The following is a 17,505-nucleotide window of genomic DNA, read 5'->3' on the forward strand; positions in this document are numbered from 1 at the left end:
TCACTAGCTCCTATGGAGAAGGTAGGCTGCACTTAGTGATTTTCGGTATGCATCTCTTCACACATTAACATCATGTAAATTAAGTGGTCGGTTGAAGATGAATGTGCTGCTTGGGATAGTACGGTTTTGTGGATATACATACTGTATATTCTATTGGAAGTCACACTCAAACTTTTCTTTGACTCAGTTGTATATTCGAGGACCATATTTTGCACAAAAACACATTTTTCTTGAACCTATTACATTTACAGCCTAGATTATAGATTGTGTTGTGCCGGTCATTATAATACTGACGTCTGTTATCGCTTCTACTGACATGCGTATATAGATTATTATAGCTTTCATTACTGTGCTCTTTAGACCCTAAACCTGAAAGACTAATTCTCCACCCTTTTTCATTTTTTAACATTCACAATTTTTTGATCTTGACGATCTTTTGACCATGTTAATCTAAATTCAGTTCAACCATTCACGATTGACCTTTGACCCTATTACTTATTGACCTGTTGATTGCCGATCTACCACCTAGATACCATCATGGTAGCCATTTTAAGGGAGGGTGCCATTCACTTTGTGCATGTCGCTGACTTGGGATTCCACGAGAGAGTTTCAGACCATCGTGGTTAATTATCAGTAAAAGTTGGAAAAATGGCGTCAGTCTAAAATTCTAGCCGATCGTGTATTCTCGGGAAACTGGTTAAAATGTGTCAGACATGTTATTTATACTTCCCAACATTGTGGCTTGAAGTATTGGGACAGCTTAGCCCTTGCAACTGACAAAAGGGCGTGGCCACATCCTGTGGCTATGCTGGAATTACACGCTCCAGGTTTCATCACTATGCCCCGGCCAATCTAAGCAGGGGGAGTGACAGGTGGACTCCCAAATTGCCTGTTGGTGGAACAGCAGAACCGTCCAAACGAAATGATACTGTCCCATGAAAATTTAGACAGTTTGGACATAGACAAGAACACATAGACCCTGCCTGTTATAAGTAGAGACACAGAGGCAGAACTCTGGGAGGCAATGGAGTCATCTGCCGCCGGGCTCCTGCTCCCAAGGGGGCACCTCTCCTTCCTTTGAGTTTGAATCAGTTAATTGAAAGCAGTTGATATTGCTAATGTGGCTTACTCCCCCTTCTAACATCATTTTTGCAAGTGTCACACCCTGTATTAGATCCATGACCTTACTGGAGACAGACACCTTACTGAATGAGCTATTTGGGGGGGGGGGGGGGGCACCAGTACTTACCTTGCCTCCGGGCAACTGGGATGAACTTACGCCACTGTAGAGACACATTGGGTCTCATCATCCTCTATGTTGTGTCCTGATTGCATTTAGCTACACTCTACCTCCGTTATGTTCTATGGAGGCTTCCAGTGTAGCTAGCGCCCTGGGCGATATCTCCCACTCTCCCTTCCATATCCTGTGGGGCTCCGGTGCACGTCATCTAGACTTCCATCATTGTTCCCATCATAGCGGGTGTGAAACGTTCAAATTAATATAAGGCGGTTAGAATCGTAACCTTATAAAACACGATGTCAAGATTGTGAGTGTTGGCGTTTCATTTAAAGGAATCATCTAGACCGAGCGTTCTCTGCCGGAACCTCAGATACTTGGAATCTTCCTTCTGGGAAATGCGGCTTCTCTGAGCGTTCTCTCTTCCCCAGCTTGCAAGCGGTGCTGTTTCCATTAAGGATGTGAAATACCGTTTCATCTTACCCGGATGACTATTCCCAATATGACAGCTGTCACTGTGATAGAGCAATCCTTTTCATCCCAGTTCTGATGGGAAGTAACACGGGGGTTCCTGTGATGGTAACCGCTTTATTTCTGGGGGTCAAATCCATCATTCATTTTTTTTTATTAATAAGGGGTTTGTAATGACTTTATGGCAGTCTCAATAAAACCGTAAAAGGAGCAGAGCTCTGAGAGACTCAGTGGTGATTATATGCAGGGAGGAGACTCTATATTAGGAGAGGGAACCTGTGGGAAAATGTCTTACGGTGCAGGTCTGTGCGTTGAATAATGCTGCAGACTATGGGACTGATTCAGGGATGTGAGCAAACCCAGGTCAGCGATGATCAGCTTCTTGCAGTGTTATGTGATGCACTGGTCTGATTGAGTAGGCACTAGGCTAGGATGCCAGGACTTGTGGGGGGGGGGGGGGGGGGGGGGTGTATTGTATTAGTGCAGAGGGATAGAGGGATGAGTGGCTGTACTGTAGTAATCCGAGATATGACACTCTCTATGAGACATTCTACATCAGTGGTTTCAATCTCATGGCCCTCCAGCTGTTGTGGCACTACACATCCCAGCATGCCCTGCCACAGATTTTATATAATGGGTTGCTAAAACTGTGGCAGGGCATGCTGGGATGTGTAGTTCCACAAAAGCTGAAGGGCCAGGAGTTTGACACCACTGGTCTACATGTGCAGAGTGACAGAGGGATGAGTGGCTGATCTGTAGTATTATGACAGATGACACTCTCTGAGACTGTCCACATGGTATCAGTGCAGATGGACAGAGGGATGAGTGGCTGTACTGTAGTAATACGACAGATACTCTCTATGAGACAGTCGATACAGGATTCAGTACTTAATCCTGGCATTCAGAATCCCGACGCCGGAATCCCGACAGCCGAAATGCCGACAAGGGGGGGACGTGGATCGCCCCCCCTTGCGGGCTCGCTGCGCTCGCCACGCAGTGGGCCCGGTGCCTCGCTACGCTCGGCACACTAATTTATTCTCCCTCCTTGGGTGTCGTGGACACCCATGGAGGGAGAATGTGTCGGGATTTTGGCAATCGGGATTCCGGCGTCGGGATTCTGAACGCCGGGATCCCGACCGCCAGGATTTTAACTGCATCCCGTCTATACGTGGTATCAGTGCTGAGTGACAGAGGGATGAGTGGCTGTACTGTAGTAATCTGACAGATGACACTCTCTATGAGACAGTCCTCATGGTATCAGTGCAGAGTGACAGAGGGATGAGTGACTGTACTGTAGTAATACGACAGATGACACTCTCTCCAAGACAGTCCACATGGTATCGTGACAGAGGGATGTGTGGCTGTACTGAAGTAATATGACAGATGACACTCTCTCCAAGACAGTCCACATGTATCAGTGCAGAGTGACAGAGGGATGAGTGGCTGTACTATAGTAATACGACAGATGACACTCTCCCCGAGACAGTCCACATGGTATCAGTGCAGAGTGACAGAGGGATGAGTGGCTGTACTGTAGTAATACGACAGCTGACACTCTCTATGAGACAGTCCACATCAGAGGCAGAACTCTGGGAGGCAATGGAGTCATCTGCCGCCGGGCTCCTGCCCTCAAGGGGGCACCTCTCCACCACTGCCAGTTTAAATCTATTTATTGAAAGCCATCAAAATCTCTTCTGTGGCTGAGTTCTGAAATATATATGTGTTCTCCCTCTCTTTCTGTATATACATACATACAGTATACAATATATATTTCATAACAGGCTATATATATTTTGAATAACGTGTGTGTGGGGGGGCACCAATATTCATCTTGCCTCCGGGCAACGGGGACAAACTTACGCCACAGGTCCACATGGTATCAGTACAGAGGGATGAGTGGCTGTACTGTTGCAATCTGACAGATGACACTCTCTATGAGACCGTCTATATGGTATCAGTACAGAGGGATGAGTGGCTGTACTGTTGTCATCCGAGAGATGACACTCTCTATGAGACAGTCTACATGGTATCAGTGCAGAGGGACAGAGGGATGAGCGGCTGTACTGTAGTAATCTGAGATGTGACCCTCTCTATGAGACAGTCCACAGTAGCCATGCAAAGTGACAAAGGCAAACACTGGGAGTACATACAAACTCCATACCCATTGTGCCATAGTAGAAATCCCACTCCTGACCCCGCTGCTGTAAGATGGCAATGCTAACCACTGTGTTACCATGCTTTGAAGCAACGTTGTTCTAATCCTAGTGGGGACTGTAGATTATTAGTTTTACGGTCTACGGCTTAATGTTCTGCGGAGTCTGAAAACACTTTCCCCCGCTCTAAAATAACATCCTTTTAACACAGCACCTGAAGTTCCGGCGCTCACTTCTGCGCTGTGTCCCTGTGGCTGGTAAAGTCGTTTCTAAGCTGACAAATTGTAGATGTGAAATCCGCGCGCTCAATGTATCAGCATGTTACATGTCACGAGCAGTAATTCTGCATTTTAATTCTGCGGGTACCCCGTGAAATCCCATCCCACAGATCTCTCTAAAACTATACATCAGAGAATTAATAAACCAGGAGAAAGAGACGCGGATGGTGGCGGTCACAGCGGGCAGGGTCGATAACACGGCCGTATGTGGCGATTTACAGTAATGGGCCCCTTTCATGTGAAAGCTATAAGGGAAACAGGCAGTGGAACAAGTTTCAGTGTTTGATGGGGAAGAGTCTATGCAGAGTGGCGTTATCCCCGCACTCAGGCCCTTATTCAGGTTGGCTCAGTGAGCAGCGAACATCGCTGCTTACGGGGACACTTTGAGATGCCGCTTACCCCGTCCCCCTCACACACACACACCCTGCCGCCACCGAATCCCCTGGGTACCATGTGAGCGGATGAAGATGGGCAGACAGCTGACATCCTGTAACCATGGGAACACCCAGAGTTTTCAGTAACAAGCCCATTTTCGCTCCCGTCCGCCCCCTGAACCCCCCCCCCTCATCCACAGCAAGTGGACCGGCACGTGTGTAACTCCGTTCGTTGTAAATGCGAATGCACAAAACATGAACGGGGAGCGATGAAGCCAGAATAAGGCCCTTAGTTCCAGTCAGAACAATAAATGCGTAGTCATTGTCGGGATGGACATCGTATATCAATCCTATTCATATGTTGGGTCCGATCATGGTTGGGTGTCCAGTCTGTACAGTCAGCACAATGTGCTGTATATCGGCCACATTGACCAATCCCCACTCTGGCTGCGTCTTGTGATTGATGCGTATCTTCAGTCCGAATCTGCAGAGTATTGATTTTCACCTGACTGTGCCGTAATCAGTTCGGATGGTCAATACGAACCCTCCGAATATCCATCCCTACAGTACGTAATGGTGAAACCGATCAACCATCGATTTTTCTGCCTTGACTGAGAGTAATCGGAGAGATGGAATGGACACTCCGGCATCTCTCCCACACATCGGGCCTTATTCTGGTTGGAGCGGCCGGGCCGTACGCGTACGTCCCGGGTTTTTTTATGATCTGCGCATGCGTACATTCGCTAATGCGCAGGCGCGACCACTCCACAACGCTTACGGACGGGTCTCTACGTGCGAAAAAACCTGTACGCGAGTGTACGGTATTGGGGGCGGCATAGGGGCGTGATGAGGGGAGCGGCCGAAATAATGAGGGAAAATGGGCGTAAATATGGGCGTACACGGGGTTGTGCACCAAAAATGAGCGGTGCTACTACCGCACGATCGACTAAGGCACCGTTCATTTCGGACACAAAACAGGCGGCTGCCAACCGCCATCTCAAACCACCCCTACAGATACCGCATGCCAGCGTGCGCCTGAGTTTGCTAATTAACGCTGATTCCTACTCAAACACATACACCTGAATGTAATAAGCAATGCTGCAGTCTATTAAGTCCAAACCATGATTTCACTACCTGCAAGCCACACACAGCACTCTAACACTTGGAAGCTTATCTTTCTATACTTCTCTACATTTAAAGGTTTGTTTAATTTAAGGTAAGAATCTTTTGAAGACTTGCTTATATATGCTAAGGTAGGTATTTGCTAAACAGTTATACACATTCACTACGTGCTTTCATAGACTTTACACAGTAGCACACTCAATCTACACAAGTCGACATGTGTCAACGTGTTCACTCTAATACAAACATAGGTTTTGTATTTAGGATACAATAACAAAAACCACATCTAACACCTACAAAGGATGTTTCAGCAATGTTTTAAGCCCATGAGCACTATTTTGCACATTAATTAATTCAATCAATTAATTAATTTTCATAATTATAGTTGAAAGGCAAGATTTGCAGGTCCATATATATGAAGGGTATGTCAGCGTACACGGACGTACGCTCACTCTCACGAGCGGTGACATAAGCTGACTTTTCTATTGAAAACAATAGGGACCCGTCCGTGCAAGCTGGCGTACGCTCAGATCTCCGCAAGAAGGCGGTGGGAAGACGGACGAGAGACGTCCGTAAACGGCGGCGTACGCCAGTTGTCGGAGTGTAAGGGCTGGCCCGTCCGTGTACGTTGGCGTACGCTCATTTGTACGCCACTCCCCTTCTACGTTGTTTATGCCCGTACGTATGCGGCTGAGTTGTGGGTGGACTTAACCCCAACGGCCGCGTGTGGCTAGCGTACGTTAATAGCGAACGTACGCACGTTTGGCCGCTCCGATCAGAATAAGGCCCATCATCACCAGGACTCCTCGTCTGGGTTGATGACAAGAGCGTCTTGACCGTCGTCTACATCTGGTGTTTTTCTGGCAATACACTGTAGCGTCATATCTTCCAACTCCTGATTTTGGCGGTACAGAGCTAATTATAATGGACCACCCCACTCTCTACCAATCAAGTGGTAAAAGCCAAGGTACCGGCCTTCCCGACCTCTCCCCGGCCAAAATATGCTGAACTTCCGCCTACATTATGGGCACGTTCCTGTGGCACCAGCAATCAGGACTGTTCTGTTGATATTGATACATTTGGAGGAATACCTTTCAGAGCTCATTAAACCGTGCAATATTTACATGTGTAACATACAGTATATCTATATATTGGTATTCTGAATGATCCCCCATCCTCCGGTGCTCAGGAGAAGACAGCAGAGACTAGATGGGTGTTTGTGGGGTTACTCATGTTTTTCAATTATGTTACTTGTTCCTTTGTTTTCATAGTTCGCTGTCTTTTGAAAACATGAAGCCGGAGAGTTTCTGGGGATTGTTTGATGCTGTTTTCTCTGCAATCTTTTAATACTAGTGTTTCCTACGTACTAGTGCCGCTGGAATATTTAGACATAAGAAAATTCTGCCCTGAGGAGGCTTATCTGATTTTACACCACAGGCCAAGGAACACAAAGTAAATATTTTATTAACAGGGCATTAGAAACCTGGCCACGTTTTCTGTGAACTCCTGTGTAGCAGATAATTGGATTATCTAAAACCTTTCCTGTTTTACTTAATCCCTGTATGTAAAAGTAAGTTCAGTTTTAAGGGGACACATCATTGAAACGAAGTTCGCAATTTCCCCTAGGCGACACGATCTGGGGTGTCACACAAGGCACCATAGTCTGTCCTAAAGCAGCAGTCCCCAGTGTTATGTGACTACCATGGCACAGACAGTCACATGGAACATGGCGTAGTGAGCAGAGAGGCTTTGCAATGTTCCTCTGAGCTCTGACTGCTTTGTGCACTGTAAAATACCCCCCCCCCCCCCCGCTTCATCTTACCCCCTCTGTGGTTGAGCGCTGTGTGTTTACATGAGTGTGTGTCTGGCAGTCATTTTTAGCATCCAACAGAGATATTTAGAAAAAGGAGATAATTTCTAAATAGCGTAATGGTAATGGGGTTACTGTTTTAAATTGCATTGGCCTTACATACCTGCACGTACATAGTAAGCAAAAGCCAAGCACTAGGGAACATTTCTTAATTATTTAATTATTATTATTACTAGGTATTCATAGCGCCCTATGGGCACTCTTCACACCGTCATAAAGGGCTGTTTAGGTAGTGCATGTTGAGGAGCTGTGAGTGTGGGTGGGTGTATGAGTAGCAGGGGTGTTGGAGTGGAAGGTATGGGTTTTTTGGAGGTACTGTAGTGTAGGTTGTGCGGTGGTGGTGGTTTTGGTGTTGTTGTGGACTGGTGTTTGGTTGTGCTGTGGATGTTGGAATTGTAGGTGCGGGAGTACTTGATGTATGTGGGTAATCAGGGCCGGATTAACAATGGGCCTGATAGAGCTACAGCTCCAGGCCCACTCTCCAAATAGCTGAGGGCCAGGGCTTTCCAACGAGCCCAACCCCGTGTCGCTAGCCCCCCGGGAACCGGAGATACCGCCAGGCAAAGCTGGAACGTTTTCCCTTTAGGATAACATGGGACCCTCTAATTCTAACCTCCACCCGGTTCCAATGGCTGCCAGTTCCCCCTCCGACATCACAGAAGCTTTAGGTTGATCTCAGTCGAACTCAAATCGCTGGGCCTTCAATCTGATACCTGTTCTATATGGGTTCATTGGTTCTAGAGATATTGCGGGTAAACCATTTTTTTTTTTCATTTCTGAAATGCTATTTCATGGCTGTTCATGTTGTTTGAGGACAGATTTCTCTGGAACCAAACGGCCCAGTTTCACGGGACCAAAATCATTCGAAGCCTACATGTTTCATGGCTGTTCATGTTGTTTGAGGACAGATTTCTTTGGAACCAAATGGCCCAGTTTCACGGGACGAAAATAATTAGAAGCCTACATGTAAATGGGTCAGTTGGTTCCGAAAATATAGCTGGTTGTTTAAAGGGGGGCGGGGGTGGTTTTCTCTCCCCCTCACACCAGAAAATGCAGGGACTAGGCTGGTGTAAAAGGGGCCAGTCCGGGAATCTCCCTGCATGATCCTGGGAACATTTTCCCAGGTAAGTTCCTGCATTTTCTGGTGTGAAAGGGGTATTATTTCAAATATCCGGGACATGCAGTGCACTGAATACAGCCGGGCAGCCCCCTGCCCTCTGCCCGGCTGTCAATGGCTGTCATTTCTGCCCGGCGGCGGCTGTCCCCCAGTTACCGTAAACATGTATTCCCCCTTGGCAATGAGCATGTAATCCCACATGGCAACGAGCATGGAACCCCTGGCAATAAACATGGAACCCCTGGCAATGAACATGTAGGTAAGCAACACTTATGTAGCATACATTTTAATAGGCATTATGGTGTTTGGCATAATACGTAATGGAGATTATGGTGTGTGGCTTAACATGTAATAGGCATTATGGTGTAAACTTTTAATGCGCGCCTTTAGCCCTATTTATGAAGCATATTGTGCATTATTGCTCAATCTGTTTGGTATAGTGCAGGCATGTCCAAACTATGGCCCTCCAGCTGTTGTAAAACTACAAGTCCCATCATGCATTGCCACAGTTTTGCTATTAGGGAATGCTAAAACTATGTCAAGGAATGCTGGGATGTGTAGTTTCACGACAGCTGGAGGGCCACTGTTTGGACATGTCTGGTATAGTGTGTATTATGGCTCAATCCATGTGGCATAATGTGAATTTTGCCTTAATCTATGTGGCATAACGTGAATTTTGACTCAATCGGTATGAATTTTGACTCATTCCATGTGGCATAATGTGTAAGAGGCAAGTACACATTATGCCACACCCCGCAAGTATCTTAGGACATTGGGGTACTGCGGGTGCACCTTTGGAGGGCACCCGCCAATATATCTCCCTGCATTTTTCCTATGCCAGCCCCCTGCCTTTTCCAGGCATATATAATTAGTTGAAAGTATTTACACAAATAGAGACACATCCATGATCAGACCACCCAAACAGAACACTGGTCACGCCCCCCACATTATTAGGCCACATCCTCTATTATTGCGCATAATAGGCCATTTATCATTATCAGCTCCAGGCCCATTTAGACCTTAATCTGGCTCTGTGGGTAAGTGTTTGAGGGGTGGGTGGATGTGTGTGTGGGGTGGTTTTTAGTGGTGATGGGAGTGGTGTACGAGCGGTTGTGTGCGGGCTGAGGGTGGGTGACATATGGGGTGTTGTGGTGGTGTGGAGTGTAGTAAGGAAGGTGTTCAGCAGATGGGGGTGTAGGCAGGACCCGTGCAAGCCATCTGAGAAGAGAAAAAAGTAGAGAGCACACAGGAAAGAAAAAAGGGGATGAGGAGAGTGAAAAATAGGAAATAGAAAGGGAAGGGAGAGAGAGGTTTAAAGGGGAGGGGGTGAGATAGGGTGTAGGCAATAGCAGATTAGGGCAGAGGAGGGAAGAGAATAGGATGGAGAGTAGGGGCGTTGAAAAGTTGTACCAGGAATTTTACACACCTCCCCCTGATGCGGCCGGTGCGGCGCTTCAAGGTGGGTGGGGGGAGTGTGAGGTGGAGGCGGGCGATGAGTTACTGCACTGACGGGGGGAGTGTGCTGCGGCTGCCGCTGCTGAGTCGCTCAAGGGGGGATTTGAAAAGAGCCACCACTCCTCACCGACTGTATGGCAGGGGGGATGGGGAGTGAAGGGTGCAGTCGCTGGGCATGGGTGAATGCGCTACCTGTTCAGCAGAAGAGCAGGCCTCCTGCGGTGACGTCACGGATCCTCCGTTGGTGGTAACCAGGCATTTATCTCTTAAATAGTAGCCCAGTATATACCAGGTATGTGCGGGGTGGTTCACCTCGAATTGTGGACATCCTGGTTCTATTGTGTGGTGCCCTGCGGCAGCTATAGGGTGTATGCTGACTCTGTGAGTGTGTGTAACTCCGCCCAGCGTTATACACACACTCAGAGTGACAGTTCCGGGCTATTATATAAGAGATTATATTTTATGATTGTATTATATTTTATGGTTTTATAATTAGTAATTTATAATTAGATTGATTTGTTTGTTTTTTGTTTACAAAACTTTTTTAAAACTCTATGTACTGCAAGCAGAAGCATGTTTTTGAATACACATTTTTTGAGATATTTAAAATTAAAATGTTAAGCTGCTACTCTAAATTATTTACAATATCAATAAGAAGCTTCTTGTAGTATCTTCCATGTTATAACGTTGGAACTAGTACAGAGAACTAGTATTTATTACACGTATTTCTTGTTTTCCCGTCGCAGCACAGTTGTTTTCGGGTTAGCCGCGCACACAGACACGGGGAATACGTAACAAAGTACGGCATGAGACAGTCTACTGAGCAATGCATCGCTCCAGTCGGCTATATTTAGTAGAACATAATAGTTGCCTAATGGAGTCGTCCCACAGCGGGAATCCTGCTGGAAGCTTCTACTTCTACACCTGTCGCGGCCGCCGTAGCAGTCCGACTGCTTGTTTGTGCTTTAAAAATAGGTCCCACACACTTTTCTTAGATCGAATGTGTAATGTATTGTGTGTGTCGGTCATCGGCCAAGAGAAACGCTCCTAGATATAACTAATAATGTTCAAAATAAAGGTTCCGAGCATACATAGCTATGTACTACAGTACGCACCAAACATATACTGATAGGAAACCTGCAACAACTTGTAGGCAGAAATGCTGATGTTTCCCATTACAAATAATTAGGTGTCTGCTTTTATTTTATAACCTGCTCTACAAAAAGCAGACCTAGTCTATGATTGGTTATGGACAGCAACAGAGACAGCCCTAGGCATAGGCAAACTAGGCAAATACCTAGGGCATTTGTATTACAACTATGGAGCTGGCTCACCTTAACAGTTTTGGACTGGGATGGGTATAATGTGTATAAGGTAATGAGTTACTGCGTGGTGAAATAAGGGACATTGGGGGAAATTTACTAAGATGTGTATTCTGCTTAACATGTGATGTTGCTATGGGCAACCAATCAGATCCTGCCTACTATCTTCTAGAGGGTGCTAAATAAATAAGAAGTAGCTTCTGATTGGTTGCCCATAGCAACATCATATGTAAATGTACTGTAGAATACACATCTTAGTAAATGTCCCCAGCGGCGTAGCTACGTTTTGGGCGCCCCCCCGCCACCCATTCAAACCCCCCCAATCCCCTGCAGCCTTACCTTTCACGCTGGTCCCGGCGGCTCCGTTCTTCTGCTGAGGACCACCACAAAATGTCCGCCCCCATACAGCAGACAGTTTCAGAGAACTGTGTGCTATATGGGGGTGGCCATTTTGTTGTGGTCCTCAGCAGAAGAACAGAGCCGCCGGGACCAGCGAAATAGGGAAGCCTGTGGGTGGTTGGGGGGAGGTGTAACTATAGCACCGCAGCCCCCGGCGCCCCCCATATGCACAGCGCCCCCCCGCGTGGTGGCGGGGGCTGCGGTGCTATAGTTACGCCAGTGAATGTCCCCCATTATGTCATATGATTTGAATAAGTGACACTACTGTGTGACATAACATGAATAAGGGACAATGGCATGTAATGTAAAAAAGGTTGCACTACCTTGTGACAAACTTTGATACTACAGAGAATATTTGAACATTCACATCAGTCCCTGCCACAGTGGAGCTTACAATCTATATTTCCTACCACATGTACACGCGCACACAGACATTATAGGGTTTATTTTGTTAGGGACCAATTAGCCTGCCAGTATATTTTTGGATTGTGGGAGGAAACCGGAGTACCCCGGAGGAAACCCACGCAAGTACGGGGAGAATATACAAACTCCGCACAGTTAGGGCCATGGTGGGAATAGAACTCATGACCTCAGCGCTGTGAGGCAGTAATGCTATCCACCACCTCTACTGCCCCGTATATATAACACATGGTGGGGATAGAACCCATGACCTCAGCGCTGTGAGGCAGTAATGCTAACCATTACACCGTCCATACTGCCCCGTATATATAACACATGGTGGGGATAGAACCCATGACCTCAGCGCTGTGAGGCAGTAATACTAACCATTACACCATCCGTACTGCCCGGTATATATAACACATGGTGGAGATAGAACCCATGACCTCAGCGCTGTGAGGCAGTAATACTAACCATTACACCATCCGTACTGCCCGGTATATATAACACATGGTGGGGATAGAACCCATGACCTCAGCGCTGTGAGGCAGTAATGCTAACACTTACACCATCCATACTGCCCTGTATATATAACACATGGTGGGATAGAACCCATGACCTCAGTGCTGTTTGGCAGTAATGCTAACCATTACACCGTCCATACTGCCCCGTATATATATAACACATGGTGGGGATAGAACCCATGACCTCAGCGCTGTGAGGCAGTAATGTAACCATTACACCATCCGTACTGCCTCGTATATATAACACATGGTGGGAATAGAACTCATGACCTCAGCGCTGTGAGGCAGTAATGCTAAACATTACAACATCTGTACTGTTACTAATTTGTTAGTGCTGGCTCTGGACAGCAACTACCCCTTGAAACTTTTTGAGAAGGCCCAGCAATGCTTCTCCACCCTCCAGTGGCATATGCTCCAGATATCTTATAACAGTAGGGCATACCTCCCAACTTTGTGTGATCAGCCGGCGGGACGCTGCTGCTGCAAACCGCAGGCACATCAAAATGTTGGGGGGCGTGGCCTAATTCGGTCGTGGCCTATACTCACGGCTCTCTCGCGAGGCCACGCCCCCATTTTGCCGCTATGGGGGCATGACCCAGAGGCTCTGTGAGCCTCAAGCCATGCCCCTAGCTCCCTGGCTGCGGGAATAGACGCTGTGCGCATGCGCACAGCGTTTATTCCCCGCTGCTTAGCAGCTGACAGGGGGGGACTCCCAACAGCCCCCCCACACCACGGGACACTGCCGCCCGCGGGTGGGACAGCGGGACAGGCCCTGATAATCGGGACTGTCCCGCTAAAATCGGGACTGTTGGGAGGTATGGTAGGGTGGGTTGGTATTGTTTACCTTTAACCCTACACCATGTACAGACCTTATGGCAGTTGCTCCTCCTACAATCAAAGTGGTACCGCCAATGTGAATGATACATATTTAACCATAAATACAAAGTAATTATGGTCAGTGCCAGATTTATTGTATGTAAATGAAGCCTGGAGGGTCATGAGCCATGGCATTTGGCTCTTTAAGTTATGATGCACCAGTGCTGCTGCCCGCCTCCTCATTAGGAATGACCATCGATAATTTGAGTGGCAAATTAATTTGTCAAAATAGGTGTGAAAATTGGCAAGCAAATATTTTTTTTAAAATGTTACCTTATACAGAAAATCATTTTTTTTACACATTTTTTTATTTGAATTTATTTAACAAATGTGATGGACACTGGAATTTTTTTTAGATATTTTGAACATCTCTCACAGAGATGTTGACATTCAAAGGGTTAATCATGGATACTTGATGGCCAATGTCAAATACTTGTGCCATTGATCTATCAAAGTAAATAAATGTATACTGTATTTTAGGTGCTGGGACACGGAGCATAGTTCGGCCATTTGACACCAACAAAATCATTCCCAAGTTCTGATTGGCCCATGAGCTATTCACTCAAAAAGATAATTAACCATCAATTACTGAAACAGTTGATGGCTACTTCCTACATCTCATTAGATAGATAACTAATTCAGGGTTGCCGACTTTTTCTGTCTCCTCTCCGGGAGAAGCCCGGAGAGGAGACTTCCAGCTGCAGTTCGGGGGGCGGGGCCTGAGCGTTACATCATTAAGCCCCGCCCCAGGATGTAATAAACCCCAATTCCCAGATCTCCGTGGAGGGGGCGGGGCTAAAATGCCGCGATTCTGGTCATTTTAGCTCCGCCCCTCCTCTGAGAACACCCAAACCGCGGATTGCCGCATTTAAAGCCAGACTGGTATGGGGGAAGACGCCACAATCGGGGGGTGACGTGGGGGTCCCCCGAAATCTGGGAGGGTTGCCCACCTTTCCGGGGGGCCGGGAGGAGGACCCGATTTTCGGGATCCTCCCGGCCATTCCGGGAGGGTCGGCAACCCTGAACTAATTATTCCCATCAGTTGTAATTTCTGTGATGATATAAACCTAGAGAGCCCTGATTGGCATAATTTAGGGTTACGCTGTCACTAATTCTGTCCATAGCAACAAGAAGAATAATTCTTAATTCAGGATTAACACTAAACACTCTAAATAAAGCAGCTCTTAAAGTATTTTGTGGATTAAACTCATGCCCCCCCTCCCCAATGGTGGAAACACAGCAACTTTTACAATGTTCTATAGAAAATAGTTAAATTGTTTCTGCATTGTTTACACATATATTATAGATAGTTATATAATAGGATGTCTGAGCTCCAAGCAGCATTAAACACATTGTGCAGTCACGGTTCCAAACACCCTAATAATAATTGTTTCTGTGAGCGCCATAGACCTCTGGCATTCTCCGGCCTATCTAGCAAAAAGCACATTTCCGAAGCCCTTTCTCCGGCAAATGCGAAGTACGTCCTCAGCACAATTACTTTCTATCACAAGTCCTGAACTCTGCGGATTTTTTGTTTGGACGCGGCGGTTTCCAACTCTGGGGAAAGTGACATCATCGTGGGCAAAACTGTTTTCAAACTTCTACAATTGCTTCCCAAGTTCTCTTTCATTACCCTCTAATTGAATATTGATTCTTTACTTCTTAAAATGCTTCCACCCATTGTTTTTTTTTCTTCCCTCTCTTCTCGCCATTATGTTTTTTTAACATTAAGTGGAAATTGTGCCAGAAAACTAAGTTAGGCTGATTAAACATTGTGGGGGCTTCGGTCTCCGTTGTGGGACTTGTAGGACTGGTGACTGTTAGTAATGAGGCGGATTATTTGTAACGAAGAGGCTGATTCAGACTGTAATGAAGAGGCTGATTCAGACCTATTTTTTCAGGTCCGAATTCGGCCCTGGTCCCCAATAGTGGGGGTGTGCGCATGCCCAAATAGCGGTCTGAATAAGGCCCAAAGCAACAGTTCTAACTTAGTAACACGACTAATAAGATCTGTGCCTTAGCGCCTGATTCTTTGCAAATGAATAATACTCAGCTTGTTATATAGAGAGAGGAATTAATAAAAAAATATTGTACTTGTATATTTGCTGGGCGCCCAATTAGCATACATACGCTAGTGTAGGGAAATCATATCGCACGGGCCGTTTTAGTGCCGTGCGATGCGATTTTCCTATGTAATTTATTCACTGCTCTCTTGGCCCCTGCGGATCGCATCGCACCTCCCGCAAAATCGCATGTGATCGCATGCGATTTTATAGGGTGCGATGCCATTACATTAGCTATATACTTGTATGACATGCAATGAGGTTTTACGCACCCCCCACTATCCATGCCAACTCGAAGTGTGGCGAGTGGCGGCAGAACGCGTCCTCCCGACCTTTTCATACCCCCACTATCCACGCTTCCGGTGGCGTGGATAGTGAAGGGGGGGGGGGGTGCCTAAAACCTCATTGCATGTCATGCAAGTGTATAGCTAATATAATGGCATCGCAATGCGATTTTGCGGGAGGTGCGATGCGGTCCGCCGGGGCCAAGAGAGCAGTGAATAAATGACATAGGAAAATCGCATCGCACGGCAGTAAAACGGCCCATGCGATGCAATGCGATTTTCTTAAGCAGAATCGCCCAGTAAGCAATTTGCTTAGTGGGCGCCCTGCTAATACACAAGTACCAAAAATATATATAAAAATAAAATAAAAAATATCAATAGATTAATTCTATTTGTTCAGCTGCGGGCTTCTGACGTTGTAGTGTCACTACGCCTGATGTTTGAAACTCGGTTTTGTGCCCCCCCCCCAGGGTACGTTATAGGTCAAACTCAAAATATGAGGAGGAAAAGGGATTGTAAGCACTGTGCTATTACTTTAAAAACTTGATTTCTGAATGTACACACTTCAATATAAATATATTCGTTTTTATTATTTTATATTTTATTTTTAATAAATCCTGTATAAATAAATGTATAAAGAAAGTACTGGGTGGCCACCAGTTAATTACTAACAGCAGTAATCATCATACATATAAAATATAGACTTAATATGGTATGCTAACAAAAGGTACGATAAAACTAGCAAAAGATAAATAAAAGCATCTAGCGCTCTGAACCAACTGATACTTAATATTGTATTTCCTGTGCACAAAGGAAAGTTCTCTTAAAGGACCTTATTCTGACTGACTCGCAACGCTGCGCTATTCACCTTGGTAGCCCATAGCACATCCCATGAGAAATACTGTACTCCCATCTTAGTCCCATCTTAGTAAATTTCCCCAATTGCATAGAGTAGTTTGTGATTGTATATGCATTTGGTTTATACCTCTGTTGTTAGTCACCTACACTGTAGGTTGTGGATCTTTTAATTGGCTTTATGGTATTACTCATTTTTTTGACAGATTCGAGACACAAAGTCTTCAGACCAAAAAACCACCTTGTTACATTTTCTTGCTGAAGTCTGTGAAGAAAGGTTCCAAGACCTCCTGAAATTCCCTGATGAACTTGAACACGTGGAGAGTGCCAGCAAAGGTAGGAACGCGCATCCTCTGTCTGATCTAGACAAGCTGGATACCATTACCATACTGCATTCATGTGAAAAATATATATACACGCGTTTGTGTGTGTATATAATATATAGAGAGAAAGAGACATATAAAATACTGTGCAAAAATTATAGGCTGGTAGAAAAATGACAAATGGAGAGACCTTGTTGATGCAGTATAACTACCTTGTGTCTTGTTGCTGTGCTCAGTCTTTCCATGGTGTATGATCTGCGAAATGGTCTTCCTCAACCTCCGCTTTGTTGCAGAGTTTAGCTGTTCCTCACCCTGTTTTAATTCTCCTACACAGCTGTTTGTTTCAGTTCATGAATGTGTTTCAACCTACATATGAAAATGAT

At 46.0% G+C, this 17,505-nt stretch overlaps 1 protein-coding gene across 1 annotated transcript in view; it reads left to right on the forward strand.

Moving 5' to 3' along the window:
* DIAPH2 (diaphanous related formin 2) overlaps positions 1-17,299 on the forward strand; it is a 490,290-nt gene extending 472,991 nt beyond the window's left edge. Inside the window, exon 23 of the mRNA XM_083160814.1 lies at positions 17,006-17,299. Coding sequence (XP_083016940.1) covers positions 17,006-17,299 — 294 coding nt within the window. The remainder of the gene's footprint in view (positions 1-17,005) is intronic.
* Positions 17,300-17,505: the final 206 nt, after the last annotated feature.

This window comes from Crinia signifera, chromosome 9 (assembly GCF_055691185.1).
Source record: "Crinia signifera chromosome 9, ASM5569118v1, whole genome shotgun sequence".
Lineage (NCBI taxonomy): Eukaryota > Metazoa > Chordata > Amphibia > Anura > Myobatrachidae > Crinia > Crinia signifera.